The sequence below is a fragment of the Nuphar pumila genome, chromosome 9 (assembly GCF_984573655.1).
Source record: "Nuphar pumila chromosome 9, dmNupPumi1.hap1.1, whole genome shotgun sequence".
NCBI classification, from domain to species: Eukaryota; Viridiplantae; Streptophyta; class Magnoliopsida; order Nymphaeales; family Nymphaeaceae; genus Nuphar; species Nuphar pumila.
The window spans coordinates 107496584-107509331 of record NC_143257.1 but is presented as its reverse complement, the minus strand read 5'-3'; the positions used below and the strand labels follow the sequence as shown (position 1 = coordinate 107509331).

The 12748-nt window shown below is 38.1% G+C and overlaps 1 protein-coding gene across 2 annotated transcripts; it reads left to right on the top strand.

Moving 5' to 3' along the window:
- The first annotated feature begins 4751 nt into the window (after window positions 1-4751).
- LOC149828819 (V-type proton ATPase subunit B 2-like) lies at window positions 4752-12212 on the top strand. 2 transcript variants are annotated; one of them, XM_090017742.1, is made up of 16 exons: window positions 4866-4889; window positions 5316-5397; window positions 5699-5770; window positions 6294-6349; window positions 6477-6575; window positions 7903-7962; window positions 8722-8833; window positions 8968-9176; window positions 9509-9634; window positions 9744-9881; window positions 10032-10182; window positions 10271-10353; window positions 10551-10598; window positions 11347-11400; window positions 11482-11565; window positions 11730-12212. In XM_090017742.1, exons 2-16 carry the CDS (start codon window positions 5385-5387, stop codon window positions 11913-11915), a joined length of 1491 nt encoding a protein of 496 aa, XP_089873868.1. In that variant the 5' UTR covers window positions 4866-4889; window positions 5316-5384; the 3' UTR covers window positions 11916-12212. The 2 variants fall into 2 exon arrangements, with proteins under 2 accessions (XP_089873869.1, XP_089873868.1); XM_090017743.1 differs by lacking the exon at window positions 5316-5397 and having other exon boundaries at window positions 4752-4889.
- Window positions 12213-12748: the final 536 nt, after the last annotated feature.

The following is a 12748-nucleotide window of genomic DNA, read 5'->3' as shown; positions in this document are numbered from 1 at the left end:
GAACTTGATATACGTGCGACCAAAGTCCACATGGTTGAAGTCTCGCATTTGCACAGTAAAAAATAATTCAGTGGCAAAATTCTGAACTGTATCAAACTTATTTTTGAACAACTTAATGTTCGAGACATGCATAGTTAATGTTTCACAAATCTGATATTTACAAAAATGTTTGATGCATGCGAACATAAAATCTTTGATGCATGCGAGTGTAAATATCATATTTTATTCAAAAAAATATGCAATGCATGTGAATGTAAATCGACATATAAAATATGCATTCATAAGTCGAGATACGAACATGCTATTGAAAATAAATTAAAGCACGTGTATGCACATTAAAGTATGCGCACATAAGTAAATCATGCACAATTTAAATAAAGCATGCATACATAAATTAAGGTATATGTACAAAAATAAATGCTCGTGTAATTTAAATAAAGAAATCATACACAAAAATGCATATGTAAATAAATGTTCGCGTAATCTAAATAAAGCAGGCATGCGCAAATTAAAGTATGCATACGTAAATAAATGTCAGCGTAATTTAAATAAAGCAATCATATGAAAATTGAAGTATGCATACGTAAATAAATGTGTGCATAAAATAAAGCATGCTATCGTAATCAATATACAAAACTTGCATTTGTACATCAAAATATGGACATGTATATTTTTAAAACATTCTTTTATATATGTATATGTATATTTAATTATGCATATATATATATATATATATATATATATATATATATATATATATATATATATATATATATATATATATATATATATATCAAAACCGCACAAATATGAACACTGTAGGTATTTTCCATACCTCAAAATATGTGTGATTCTTTGGTGAATTTGAGCATAGGCGATGCTCACTTGGGCCTTGGTATTTGTGCTAGATTACGAGGATACGTGTATGCATGTGATTGTAGCGCTCATGCGGGCTCGCAAAATGAGGCAGCAAACCGTGGCAAAAGGCAACGGTTCGCATAAGGAGAACCAGCACGACAACACTCGGCTTGGGTTGAGTCGTGGTCCAGTGAAAGTGGCAGTGAAGTTGGCAATGAAAAAAAAAATCGGCGGAGGTGGCAGCTATGTACGTGCTCTGGGTTCAGTCCTAATCAAACTGAGCTGGGATCGACAGGGCCAAGCTGGGCTCGGTTGAACCAAATCGAGTTGGCTAGATTAGGACTGAACCGAGTTGGGCTCGGTTGAGCTAAACCAAGCTGAGCTTGATTAGGACTGAACCAAGACAAGCTTGGTTGAGCTTGAACCGAGCTAGGCTTGGTTGATCCGAGATGCATGGAGCAGGGAGCTACAAGCAGCAGTGGAGCTGCTGTAGGTGGTTCGCCAGAAGGAAAGAAAGAAGAGGTAGAAGGCAGGCAGGCCTCCGAATGCAGGGGAGAGAGAAAAGTTTGGCCACCTGCTGCAGGTGGTGGTGTTGGCTAGTCATTGAAAAATAAGGGGGAAGGAAGAAGAAGAAAGGGGCTGGGGGAGGGGCCTGACCTACGAAGGGTAACACGCGCGTGATGGACGTAGGTGCATGATTACTTTTGAACATGACCAAAATGAATTCACGCGGAGCGTCCATCGCATGTGTGATGGACGCTCCACATTTGTTTTTGCCAAACAAGAGCTTTAGCGACAAAAGTCACCACTAAAGGTCTCAGACCTTTAGTGGTGACAAAAGTTGCCGCTAAAGGTCTTGTTTGGCGGAACCATGCACGGAGCGTCCATCACGCGCGTGATGGACGCTCCGCGTGAGTTCGTTTTGGTCATGTTCGAAAGTGATCAAGCACCTAAGTGTTTTCGTACATATATATACTTATATATATATATATATATATATTCATTGATTTACGTTAGCATGAATTGGGTTCATCCCATCTATCCAATTCAATTTAAAGATCCTAAGTAAGGATCCAAAACCAATTATATATATATTATGTATATATATATATATATATATATATATATATATATATATATATATATATATATATATATATATATATATATATATATTATATTAATTTATTAGTTTGTTTAGAATTAGTCAATTTAAATGGATTCAATCCCAAACCCGGCGTGTTTATCACTTTGGATCTCTTATGGATCTAACTTATTTTGGGATTGGATCTACCTAATGGATCCAAATCTTAATCCTATGATTTAAGTAACCTGAATCCCTTCCTAGATTCAAAAATCCAAAATTATTTTTAACTTGGACTGGGTCCAATCGATTGGATTTTGAATCCTTATCATATTACTTTTGTTTGATCAGGAGAAAAGTACGAAGCTGCCTTTAAAGCATCTGAGTATGGGTGCGAGCCTCTGGACTTTAGTTCGATTGCATCTTTTAGAATCACTCTCTCAAAAGAAGCTTGAAATCTCGTGTTCAACCCAACATAAGATTTAAGTCATAATTTTAGAATCATTATTCAAAACCACGGCAACCCGTGCCCTGAATTTCAAATCAAATTCCAAATCAGAGTGCGAGTTGAGGGGCCGAACGTACCCTTGGTTTCTTGAGCTGGACCAGGACGTGAGGTTCGTTAGGGATGGCAGTGGACCGGGGCGGGGTGGGGGACAAGGTCTCCACCCCCACCCCGTTTCAAAATCCGAACCTCCATCCCCACATGGGGATGGATTTTAACTTCACCCAGCCTCGGATTTTAACCTTCACCCCGTCCATCCCTGTTTCATGTCCTCCATCTCCGAGCCAAAAGGGGGCGAAGCAGGGTGGGGCCCGTTTCCCCTTGGTCTAGTCATCTCTTAAAGGATTGATGATGAGGCGGAGCGGGGCAAGGCGGAGATTGGGACGGGGACAGTGATGGGGCGGGGTGGGAGAAAGTGTAAGTTTATTCCCGCCTCCATCCCTACACAAAGATAGATTTTAACCTTCATCCCTGCCTCCATCCCCATTTCATGGTCTTTGTCTCCGGTCCAAACGGGGCGAGGCCCATTGTTCCCCGGTCCACTGCCATCCCTAAGCTTAGCTTTAAATATCAGAAAAACCCACCTATTACTTTCGTCCAAGGGGTACATTTGTGTTTTTTTTCGTAATCTAGGGACGTTGCCCTTCTCGAGAACGTGATATGACAATGTGACGATGACGACGACGATGGTCAGAATCTCTGGCAGCTCTTTCTTTTTTTGTACCAGCTGTCCACGTAACTAACCATTCTTCCACACCTCACAAGAAATTTTAATACAAATCGTATTCACTTTCCGTTATCACTCATTACCATAGTGACAAAAGTAAAAAAAACGGCAAAATATCGGCAGCCAAAAATTTGAGAGAAATTAAAAATTCTTTTCAAAATTTGAATTTTTTTCTGCAAAATCTCCTTAAGAAAAATAATATTTGTTATAAAGAAATATAAATAAAAAATTTAAAAATAAAAACATCTGGTTTTCATGATAAATAACTGATTAAAACATAAATTTTTGATGGAAAACTCATGAGAAATTAAAAATATCACGAAAAATTATCGTTTTTTAACTTTCAAGTAATTTCTCATGATATTTTCGCAAGATTTTTATAAATCTCGCAAGATTTGTCACTATGGTCATGACCTCGAGCTGGCTCTCTTCTCTCACTTGGAGCTCGTGCCGAACCCCAATGACCAATCACACCGAATCGACGACGTTATCCGTGTCTCTGGATTTTAGCTTTGAGCAACCTTTTTTTCATTCTCACAAAAAGTGTGAAAATGTGGTAAAATGACTTCTTTTTTTAAAATATTTATATGAAAAACTTTTTTTTTAATATTTTTAAATATTTATAAATATTTATAGGATATTAAGATAATACATCTATTTGGCTTGGTCGGATTTTGGAATCAAATCTCATACATGACTTGACTTTAGGGCTCGCAAATAAGCCTAACAAACAGGTCAGGGCACGGTTAGGCTTGGTTTTTCAGTAGACTGGGCTCGTTGCTCAACTTGTGCTTGTGTTTAGCCATCCATGCTCTCAACTCCTCATTGAAGGAAATGAGTCGAACATGAGTTGGCTCGTGTAAAAAATTGTATGTGTGTGTTTTTATTTAATACAAGCTCACTGAGCCAGGTTGAACACTTTGTGTTTGGGCTCGACTTGTTTAAGCTAAATGAACTGTTTGTGGCTTGGTTCACCAACTATACGAACCCACCTCCAACAATTTCATGATGAACTGAGCCGAGTCACAGGCTGTTTGGATCAATGTTGTCAGAATTGGTATCGCCCTAAATCAATTCAAGGAATCAGCCGACTCCAATTCTGGACCGAATCGAACTATATAGGTCATTTTTTAACCAGCGGATGACATGTGTTACAAAAACAATAAAATAATATTAAAAATACTTAAAACCGTTTGTAAATTAAAAAAAAAACGAATCAGCCCTGTTCTGTGTTGATTTCTGGATGATACGACACGAATCGGCCTATTCAGAATGATTCGCAAGGATACTGATCATATCATCATAGGTTTTGATTTGTCTTGGTCACATTTAAAGAGAACCTGATCCAAAGTACAAAGACAGCCCAGACTTCAAGGAAAATAAAATGGATCAACCCTACCCGAAGTGAGCCTATGGATTGGTTTGGAGAGTCAGGATTCCAGCCCTATATGTTCGGTTCCGGATCAGGACCCGACCCATTACAGCCCTCCCCATCAATCATGAAGGGAACCGTTCTCTTGGTTCTCTTCCCATCTATGAATTAGTGAATTTGGCTCATCACCATAACTTTTCTTTTCAAGACCATTATTTTATTTTATTCTCCTTTGAGTCGCATTTTATTTTGTGGGTCGACGGATCTCTGTGGGAGAGAGCCTTTCTGGTTTTTTGCCTTCTTCCTCCTTCCTGCTTCTGAATCTCTCGCCCTATCCCGAACGGTATCTCCCTAATCCCTTCTCCTCCTGATTTTCTTTCACTACCGTTTTGATGGTCAGATTCATGATTTTTTCAGCGATTTCGATTAAAGATCTCGTTTTCCCGCGAATCCGTTGGAAAGAACTCGAGATCTGATTTCGCAGACATGGAAATTTTCGGTCTTTAGTTTTCTTGTTGGTTCTCCTTATAGTACATGAAGAAGTTTCGCGAAACTTCTTTTTGATTTATGGGGATTTGGTGTTTCCCCGGAAATTTGGTCATCTGTTGACTTCTTTCAAAGAAGTTGATATGACCTCGTGGGGGTCAGATTCAGGGTGGGAGGAATTGGGATTCAGCGGTTCTGTTTATCGCTTCGTTGATTTGTTATTTGTTTTTATGAAATTTTCTTTTTGTTCATGTTTGGTTGTGATTGACTCGTGGTATAGAAGAAAAGTGAGGTTAGCGTTTGAAAATTTCAATCGGATGCACTGAATAACTGGTTTCCCCTTTAGCTGTATATGAGTGGAGAAGGTATTACTTTTATCAGAAAGAAAATACATTTCTAACAAAATGGGTGCAAGCAATTTTTTTATTTGCTACCATTATTTTGCCATGCTAAGATCTGAAAGTGATGTTGGTTGTCACTTCTCTTAATGATATGCTCATTCATTGGTGTCTTCACATGGACGTTGAATTACTCTTTGGATAATAGTTTTGCTATTCTAAATTTTGATAGGACTGCTTCTAATTCCATATGATCGGTATTTGGTGAGGTCATTTTCCTTCCCCATCTATAATGATTTTGTCAAATTACGTTTCTACTCTTCCTCAGGTCATACATTAAAGATGGGTGTCGCTTCGAAGACTAGCGACTCAGATGAGGGGACATTGGAGATTGGCATGGGTAAGCTGAGATGTTCATGTACTACTAGTAACTTACCATGATTCACTCCATAGTGCACTTCCTCTTTGGAGAATTCTTCCTGGTTTAGAAGCATCTGCTTCTCTCATGTTTAATGATTCAAACATGCACCTCGTGAAACACTCTCGTTTTACGGAATTTTCCTCATATGACGGTGTAATTTAACTTTTGCCTATGATTCTGGAATGTGGTGTTATGGGGATTTCTAACCAAGAAGATTGACTCTTGCAATTCTGGTCTATTATTATCTTGTTGAAATTTACACGCCGCAAACCGCATGTTCCAGTGGACATTGGGTTGTCTTTCGTTTTCATCCTTGTTGTTGAGCTTTTTCTCTTTACTGTATGACTAAGCTACTTGATAGACTACAATACTTAAGTGTGTGAGCATGCATGTATGTGCACACACAGGTATATGCACGTATGCCATTGCTTTTGGAAACAGATTGCATGTCTTCATTGGTGTTCAGAAATTTCAATTTATAGCATATTTGTGCTGATTGCAGAATATAGGACTGTTTCCGGAGTTGCTGGTCCTCTAGTCATCCTGGAAAAAGTCAAGGTAAAGTTTCTGGCAGTCTTGTTACCAAATATCATGTGTAGTTTCCTAACAAATCTGGTTTTCTACATGATGTTACTGGGTAGCCAGATGTATGTCCATTTCTAAAGTTTGCTATGACATATCTTAGGGTCCAAAATATCAAGAGATTGTTAACATAAGACTTGGGGATGGTACAACTCGGCGAGGTCAGGTTCTAGAAGTTGATGGAGAGAAAGCTGTTGTACAGGTTTGTTTCTCTTCTTTTTTATCATGTTTGTTATTAGAAACATTTGCCTCAATGTTGGTGTTAATTTTCTTTTCTGTTAAATACGATCCTTTATTGTGCCTCATTTTTTGAAATTTCCTTTAATAGCCCTGTTTTTTTTTTTTAAATGTGTAAGGAGAAACTGTTGCAGTTAATTAGGTGGCCTTTTTCTAGTTGTTCACTAGATTCTAAAAGTGTTCCAGTTACTTGGTCCATACACCAAATAAATTCACCTGCAAATGGTCCAATGAATTTGGATGGTAGTGGTCATATGGTGGCCTCATTTTACAAGTAGGATTTTGGTCTTCTCCATAACTAAAATCTAGTCCCTTGACACCCTTCCAAAACAACCATGCTTTTGGGGAGTGTTTATTCTGTTGCATATGTTTGAGGGGCTTAATCCAAGTTTGGTTCAAAGTATGCATTAAAACAGTCACCAGATATTGGTGTGGGGAGTTCAGCAAATCCATTTTCTCAGCTTAATTGTGTTTGAGTTGTAATGTGACAACTTCAGTTTGTGTCCAGTATTGGTGATTATAGTTAAATATGGGACTCAACCATGCTTCCTCAATCTGCTTGTTATTATTTGTAAGAGTCCTTTATCCCATATTGATTCTTTAGTGTGAGTTCAACACACACAGATAATTTCAAACCAGTACTTTCTGAAAAAATTGAAACTTGAATTGTATTTCTGTCGAAGGGCATAGTTTTCTTTCAAAGTAGTGCTTTTGGTGGTAGATTGATGGCAAACGGTGGAAAAGCATGGATTTTCAGCTGGAGTTGATCGGTTTCCCAGTTGGTAGTATGTAGACGGATTTCCAGTGGGTCACTAGCTGTTCTGGTGGTTAAATCTTGATTTTCTTTTAGCCTTTTAGATGGAAAAGACACACTTTTGTGGTGGTAATATAGGCCATTCCTAGCAATCATGGGGTCAGTTTCTTTTTTTATTTAATGAAACTTCATTTTGCTGTTTCTCCTTTCACATTATCATTAGTGCTGGCCTAGATGATGGCTTTTGTGTTAAAAGAAAAAAAATCTGCTTCATTCTTTGTAGGTTGTGAGACATCCTTTGAATACTTAAGAAGTGGCTTTTGTGTATATTTTCTCCCTGCAGTTTCTTCCCTTTTTGTTGCCTGGAATGGCCTACATTACCAATCTTAGAGAAATTTTCTCTTCTGCTTGTTCCCTGACTGCTACTGCTTCTGATCTCCTGTCCTGTGTCATGATAATATTTCATTTCCCACTCGAAGGGCATCAGATTTTTTTTTTAAATCTGGAAAACTTACAATTTCATCCTTGCCTTTTCCAGGTTTTTGAAGGAACAGCAGGAATTGACAATAAGTATACCACTGTGCAGTTCACAGGAGAAGTGAGTGGATTTGCTACTTTTTAATTGAGTCTTGTTGAGTAGCATCTCTTGCTTTCACTATGATGGATATTCTATTGTTAGAAGGTCTTCAATAAAGCAAGGTTCTTACGTTGGGAGTTAGAGAGGAACAATGAAAATTTGAAGGCAGTTTTCATGCTCTTTCCTGTGCATGAATTCTGGACAATCCTTAGCCTTAACTTGTATTTACCGTTAATGCAACATTATTCAAGTTTTCAATTTTTATTTTATTTGTAATATAGTATGAATTTCATTCGTTTTGCTCTGATTGCAGTTTCTCCTTTCAGTTGGGTGTATTTGTCATTGATAATGCAGATTAAGAGTCTTCTGTTATTTTCCTACTGCTTATCCTATGTGTTATTTTTCTTTAGTATTTGGCAGTTGGATGTGCTACAGCTGTTATTCAGTTAGATAAAGTTTTGCATCTGGAACATGAGCACCATTTTAGCATTTATCCTGTTTGTTTGACAAGAGATTCAAGTGAAACATGCTCTATCTTTCATTTAATTGTTTGAATACCTGTATCTGTATTTTGTATTGAGGCCTTTAAGATGGCATTCATGTTTATTGCTTGTGCTTAATGTAGCTTCGGTGAAGTGCTTACTTTTCTAGAATTCATGGTTTCTCTTTTTTTTATTCTTTTTTTTACGTTTGGTTTCTAGAAAATTCATTTTTTCTCTTACTAATTTTGTTCTTTTCCTTTAGTTATTTTGTAATATTCTCAGACCTCTCTATTTTCAGGTTTTGAAAACTCCTGTTTCTCTAGATATGCTTGGGAGAATTTTCAATGGATCAGGAAAACCCATAGACAATGGCCCTCCAATTCTACCTGAGGCATACCGAGACATTTCAGGTTGGCATCTTCAAGGAAATGATATGATTGAATCGATGCTCCAGTTTTTTTTTTTAATAACATGATGTAAATTTTCTTTTTTCTTTTTTCTTCTTTTCTTTTTTTCTTTTTTTCTTCTTCTTCTTTGAGTTCAGGAAGTTCTATCAACCCTAGTGAGAGAACTTATCCAGAAGAGATGATTCAGACTGGAATATCAACAATTGATGTCATGAATTCTATTGCAAGAGGACAGAAAATCCCTCTTTTCTCTGCTGCTGGGCTTCCTCATAATGAAATTGCTGCTCAGATTTGTCGCCAGGCTGGACTTGTCAAGCGACTGGAAAAATCTGGAAATCTTATGCAGGTATTATGTGTGAGATTGTGATTGAAAAACTAGCAGAATGAGTTTAAATGTCACGATAATTGCTCCATTTGACTAAATTTCCATGAACAATCAGAAATATTTGGTTTTTGGTCAAATGAGGCCTGAAAGGTTTCCCTATTCATTCATAAGCAAGTAGGCCAAGCCATATTGGCATTGTTGTTAAACAGTATTGTTGAATGTTGTGAATTACAAATTGTATTATACTGGCACTGCTATTTCTGGATTAATTGAGTAAATGTTCTTATAGATTGTAAGTTGTTGGTCCAAATGAATATGCATGGACTCATTGTGTTTCTATGACAATCTGCCAGGATGAAGAAGATAATTTTGCTATAGTCTTTGCAGCAATGGGGGTCAACATGGAAACTGCACAATTTTTCAAACGAGACTTTGAAGAGAATGGTTCAATGGAAAGAGTTACTCTATTTCTGAATCTGGTAACCATTTCCCTTCTCAACACCCTTTTGTTTCTGTCTATCTTGAGTTTTTGTTGTTGTAAATATCTCTGTGAGTACATTGCTATTGATTAGTTTGCTCTGGATACAGGCCAATGATCCAACCATTGAACGCATTATCACTCCTCGAATTGCCCTTACAACGGCAGAATATCTAGCCTATGAATGTGGAAAGCATGTCTTAGTCATATTAACTGATATGAGTTCTTATGCAGATGCACTTCGTGAGGTAATAATTCCTCAAATTTTTGTTCTGGTTGGTTATCTCAAGGTTAGCTTTTGTATTTTCCTGCTTCCCACCTAATCCTAATTGTAGGTTTGAAGCTGTGTGTGCGTATGTGACAGTGCAGAAAATAAACAACCATTGGCTCATCTTCAGGTATCTGCTGCTCGGGAGGAGGTGCCAGGTCGACGTGGTTATCCTGGGTACATGTACACTGATCTGGCAACAATCTATGAACGTGCTGGACGTATTGAAGGACGGAAAGGATCCATTACACAAATCCCCATTTTGACTATGCCTAATGATGGTAGTAGCTGGAATACTTATTTTCTATTTATACCTCATGATGCTATTGTGGTAGTGCTGAGTCTCTTTCTGGTCTTCTTATGAATCAGATATTACTCATCCAACTCCTGATCTCACTGGCTATATTACAGAAGGCCAAATTTACATTGACAGGCAACTTCACAATCGACAGGTGAACTTTATACCTACAGGAAATTGTTCTTGGGGTACAAGAATTGCTGATGTTGGTTAAGTGCTGAGTAGTATTTTTGGTTTGATGTAGCTTGTAGACTAACTTTCTTTTCCCGCTCTCCCTCCCTTTCTTATACAGCATGTTGTTCCTGGTATAGTTATGTTTCCTGAAGTTTTTGCTTACCATGGGTTCTGCAGATATACCCTCCAATCAATGTCCTTCCTTCACTTTCACGGCTTATGAAGGTAAAGAGATTATATTATATTATTTGCCTGCAACCGAGGTTATTTGACTTAGGTTAAGATATGTAAGAGCTGCGAGCTTGATTAGTTGAGTTTGTATCTAAATCAGATAACTCATCTTGTCCATTATTGGCTCAAATGTATGTACACTTGTCAGTCCCTGCTCAAGTCAACACCCTTTTTCTTGATCGTTGCTTTTGCCATATTTTGAGCACTATACACATACTGATAAGCGCAATCTTTTATGAGTTGTGGGTTCCATTGTGAAGATGAGATGAACAAAGTTTCTTTTGTTCGAGTTCACCCTCAACAGGATCAACTTGGCATTCATCCTTGTTTGAATTTTGAAGAAGAATCCTTTGTTGGAATGTTGAGCCTAACCTCAAAATTTAGAAACAAACTACCTTATTGTCTGGGATAACGTGAAACATATGAAATATGACATGCGCGAATTGCATACGAATTGTGTGTGCACACAAATGCATTCATACATTCATCCAAAATTTATAATTTAATCCATAGCTTGTCTGGGTGAAACATTGGCTTCAAGGGTTCAGTTCACAGCTTTTTTTTTATCCTGAGCTTGAACGTGATAATTGGCAAGCCAGACCTGTGCCACTTCTGAGCCACTGGGCTTGATTGTGATCCCTAACTACTGCAAAATTTAAATATGGGGTGTCAATTCTTGAAGAATCTTCAGCTTATCATCTTTTCAGATAAGGCCATGATTTTCTCTGCTGGTCCTTTGCAGAGTGCTATTGGTGAGGGTATGACTCGACGTGATCATGCTGATGTATCGAACCAGGTAATCAGGAGTAGTATGAATTTTACATCTCAAATATAATTTTTCTAGAGAGAGTTGATCAGTCGTCCTTTTCTGGTGCAGCTATATGCAAACTATGCCATTGGCAAGGATGTTCAAGCAATGAAGGCTGTGGTGGGAGAGGAAGCACTCTCTTCTGAGGATCTGGTCTCTCTCTCTCTCTCTCTCTCTCTCTCTCTCTCTCTCTCTCTCATGATGATAGGTAGATACAGGGTTAAGGTGCAAGTGGTGGTTGGGTTTTGATGTCTTTATACAGACATGACTTCACTCTGACTACACAGATTTTTACTCTCTTAAATTTCTTGCTACAGCTATATCTCGAATTTCTGGACAAGTTTGAAAGGAAATTTGTTACTCAAGGTGCATATGATACTCGTGATATTTTCCAGTCACTGGATTTGGCATGGACTCTTTTGCGCATCTTTCCTCGCGAGCTTCTGCACCGTATTCCGGCAAAGACCTTGGATCAGTATTACAGTCGAGATTCTGCTCACTGATGGTTTTGTTAGCATCAACACTGAGTTTTGCACTTCAAGTTCATCTGCTCTATGGCGCTTGCCGCTTCCATCTCAAGGCAACCTCATCTCTCCGAACATCAAGAGAATAACTAAGAGGGAATCTGATTTTTTCTTCCTTCTTTTAACTCTTATCTCAATTATTCTTTTATATCTGCACTCTTTGTTCAAAGGACATAAGCATGTCTTCGGAATTTTTGGTTGCAGTGTAAAATCTACATTTGTATTTGCGTCTGTCTAATATGGTGTTTTTAGTACCGTTTGGCCATGGACACCCAATTCCTCAGCTACTCTCTCTCTCTCTCTCTCTCTCTCTCTCTCTTGGATTGGGATTTATTGCTCATAGTTTGGACTCAGATTAAGATCTAGCAATCCATTCCAAGGGTGTTTGGCTTAGTGGGGCGAGGGTCCTAGCCTCGGAGTTTTACGCCTCTAGGATGACAACCACAGGTATAACAGGCTGAGCCAACATGACCATGTCTCCTATCCCAGATGCAGTTTCTTCGCGTCATTAAAAAAAAAAGATCTGGCATAATCGGGCCATACCAAACCATTCACCCCCCTAACAACAAGGCATCATGTCGAAAAAAAATTCCCAATCCAACTCTGGATTGAATGACACCGGATGAGGTAAGTTTGAAGTTGCATAATCATGATCTTAAACAAGAGGACGAGTGGATAACCCTGAAGGACAATACAAACAATATGCTGAGAAAAAAAGATTTGCAAATTGCTATGAAATCTAATGAACATCATGCATGCTTGATGAAGCACGTTAAATGGAATATTGAGAACTGTCATTAAAGTGTGCCATC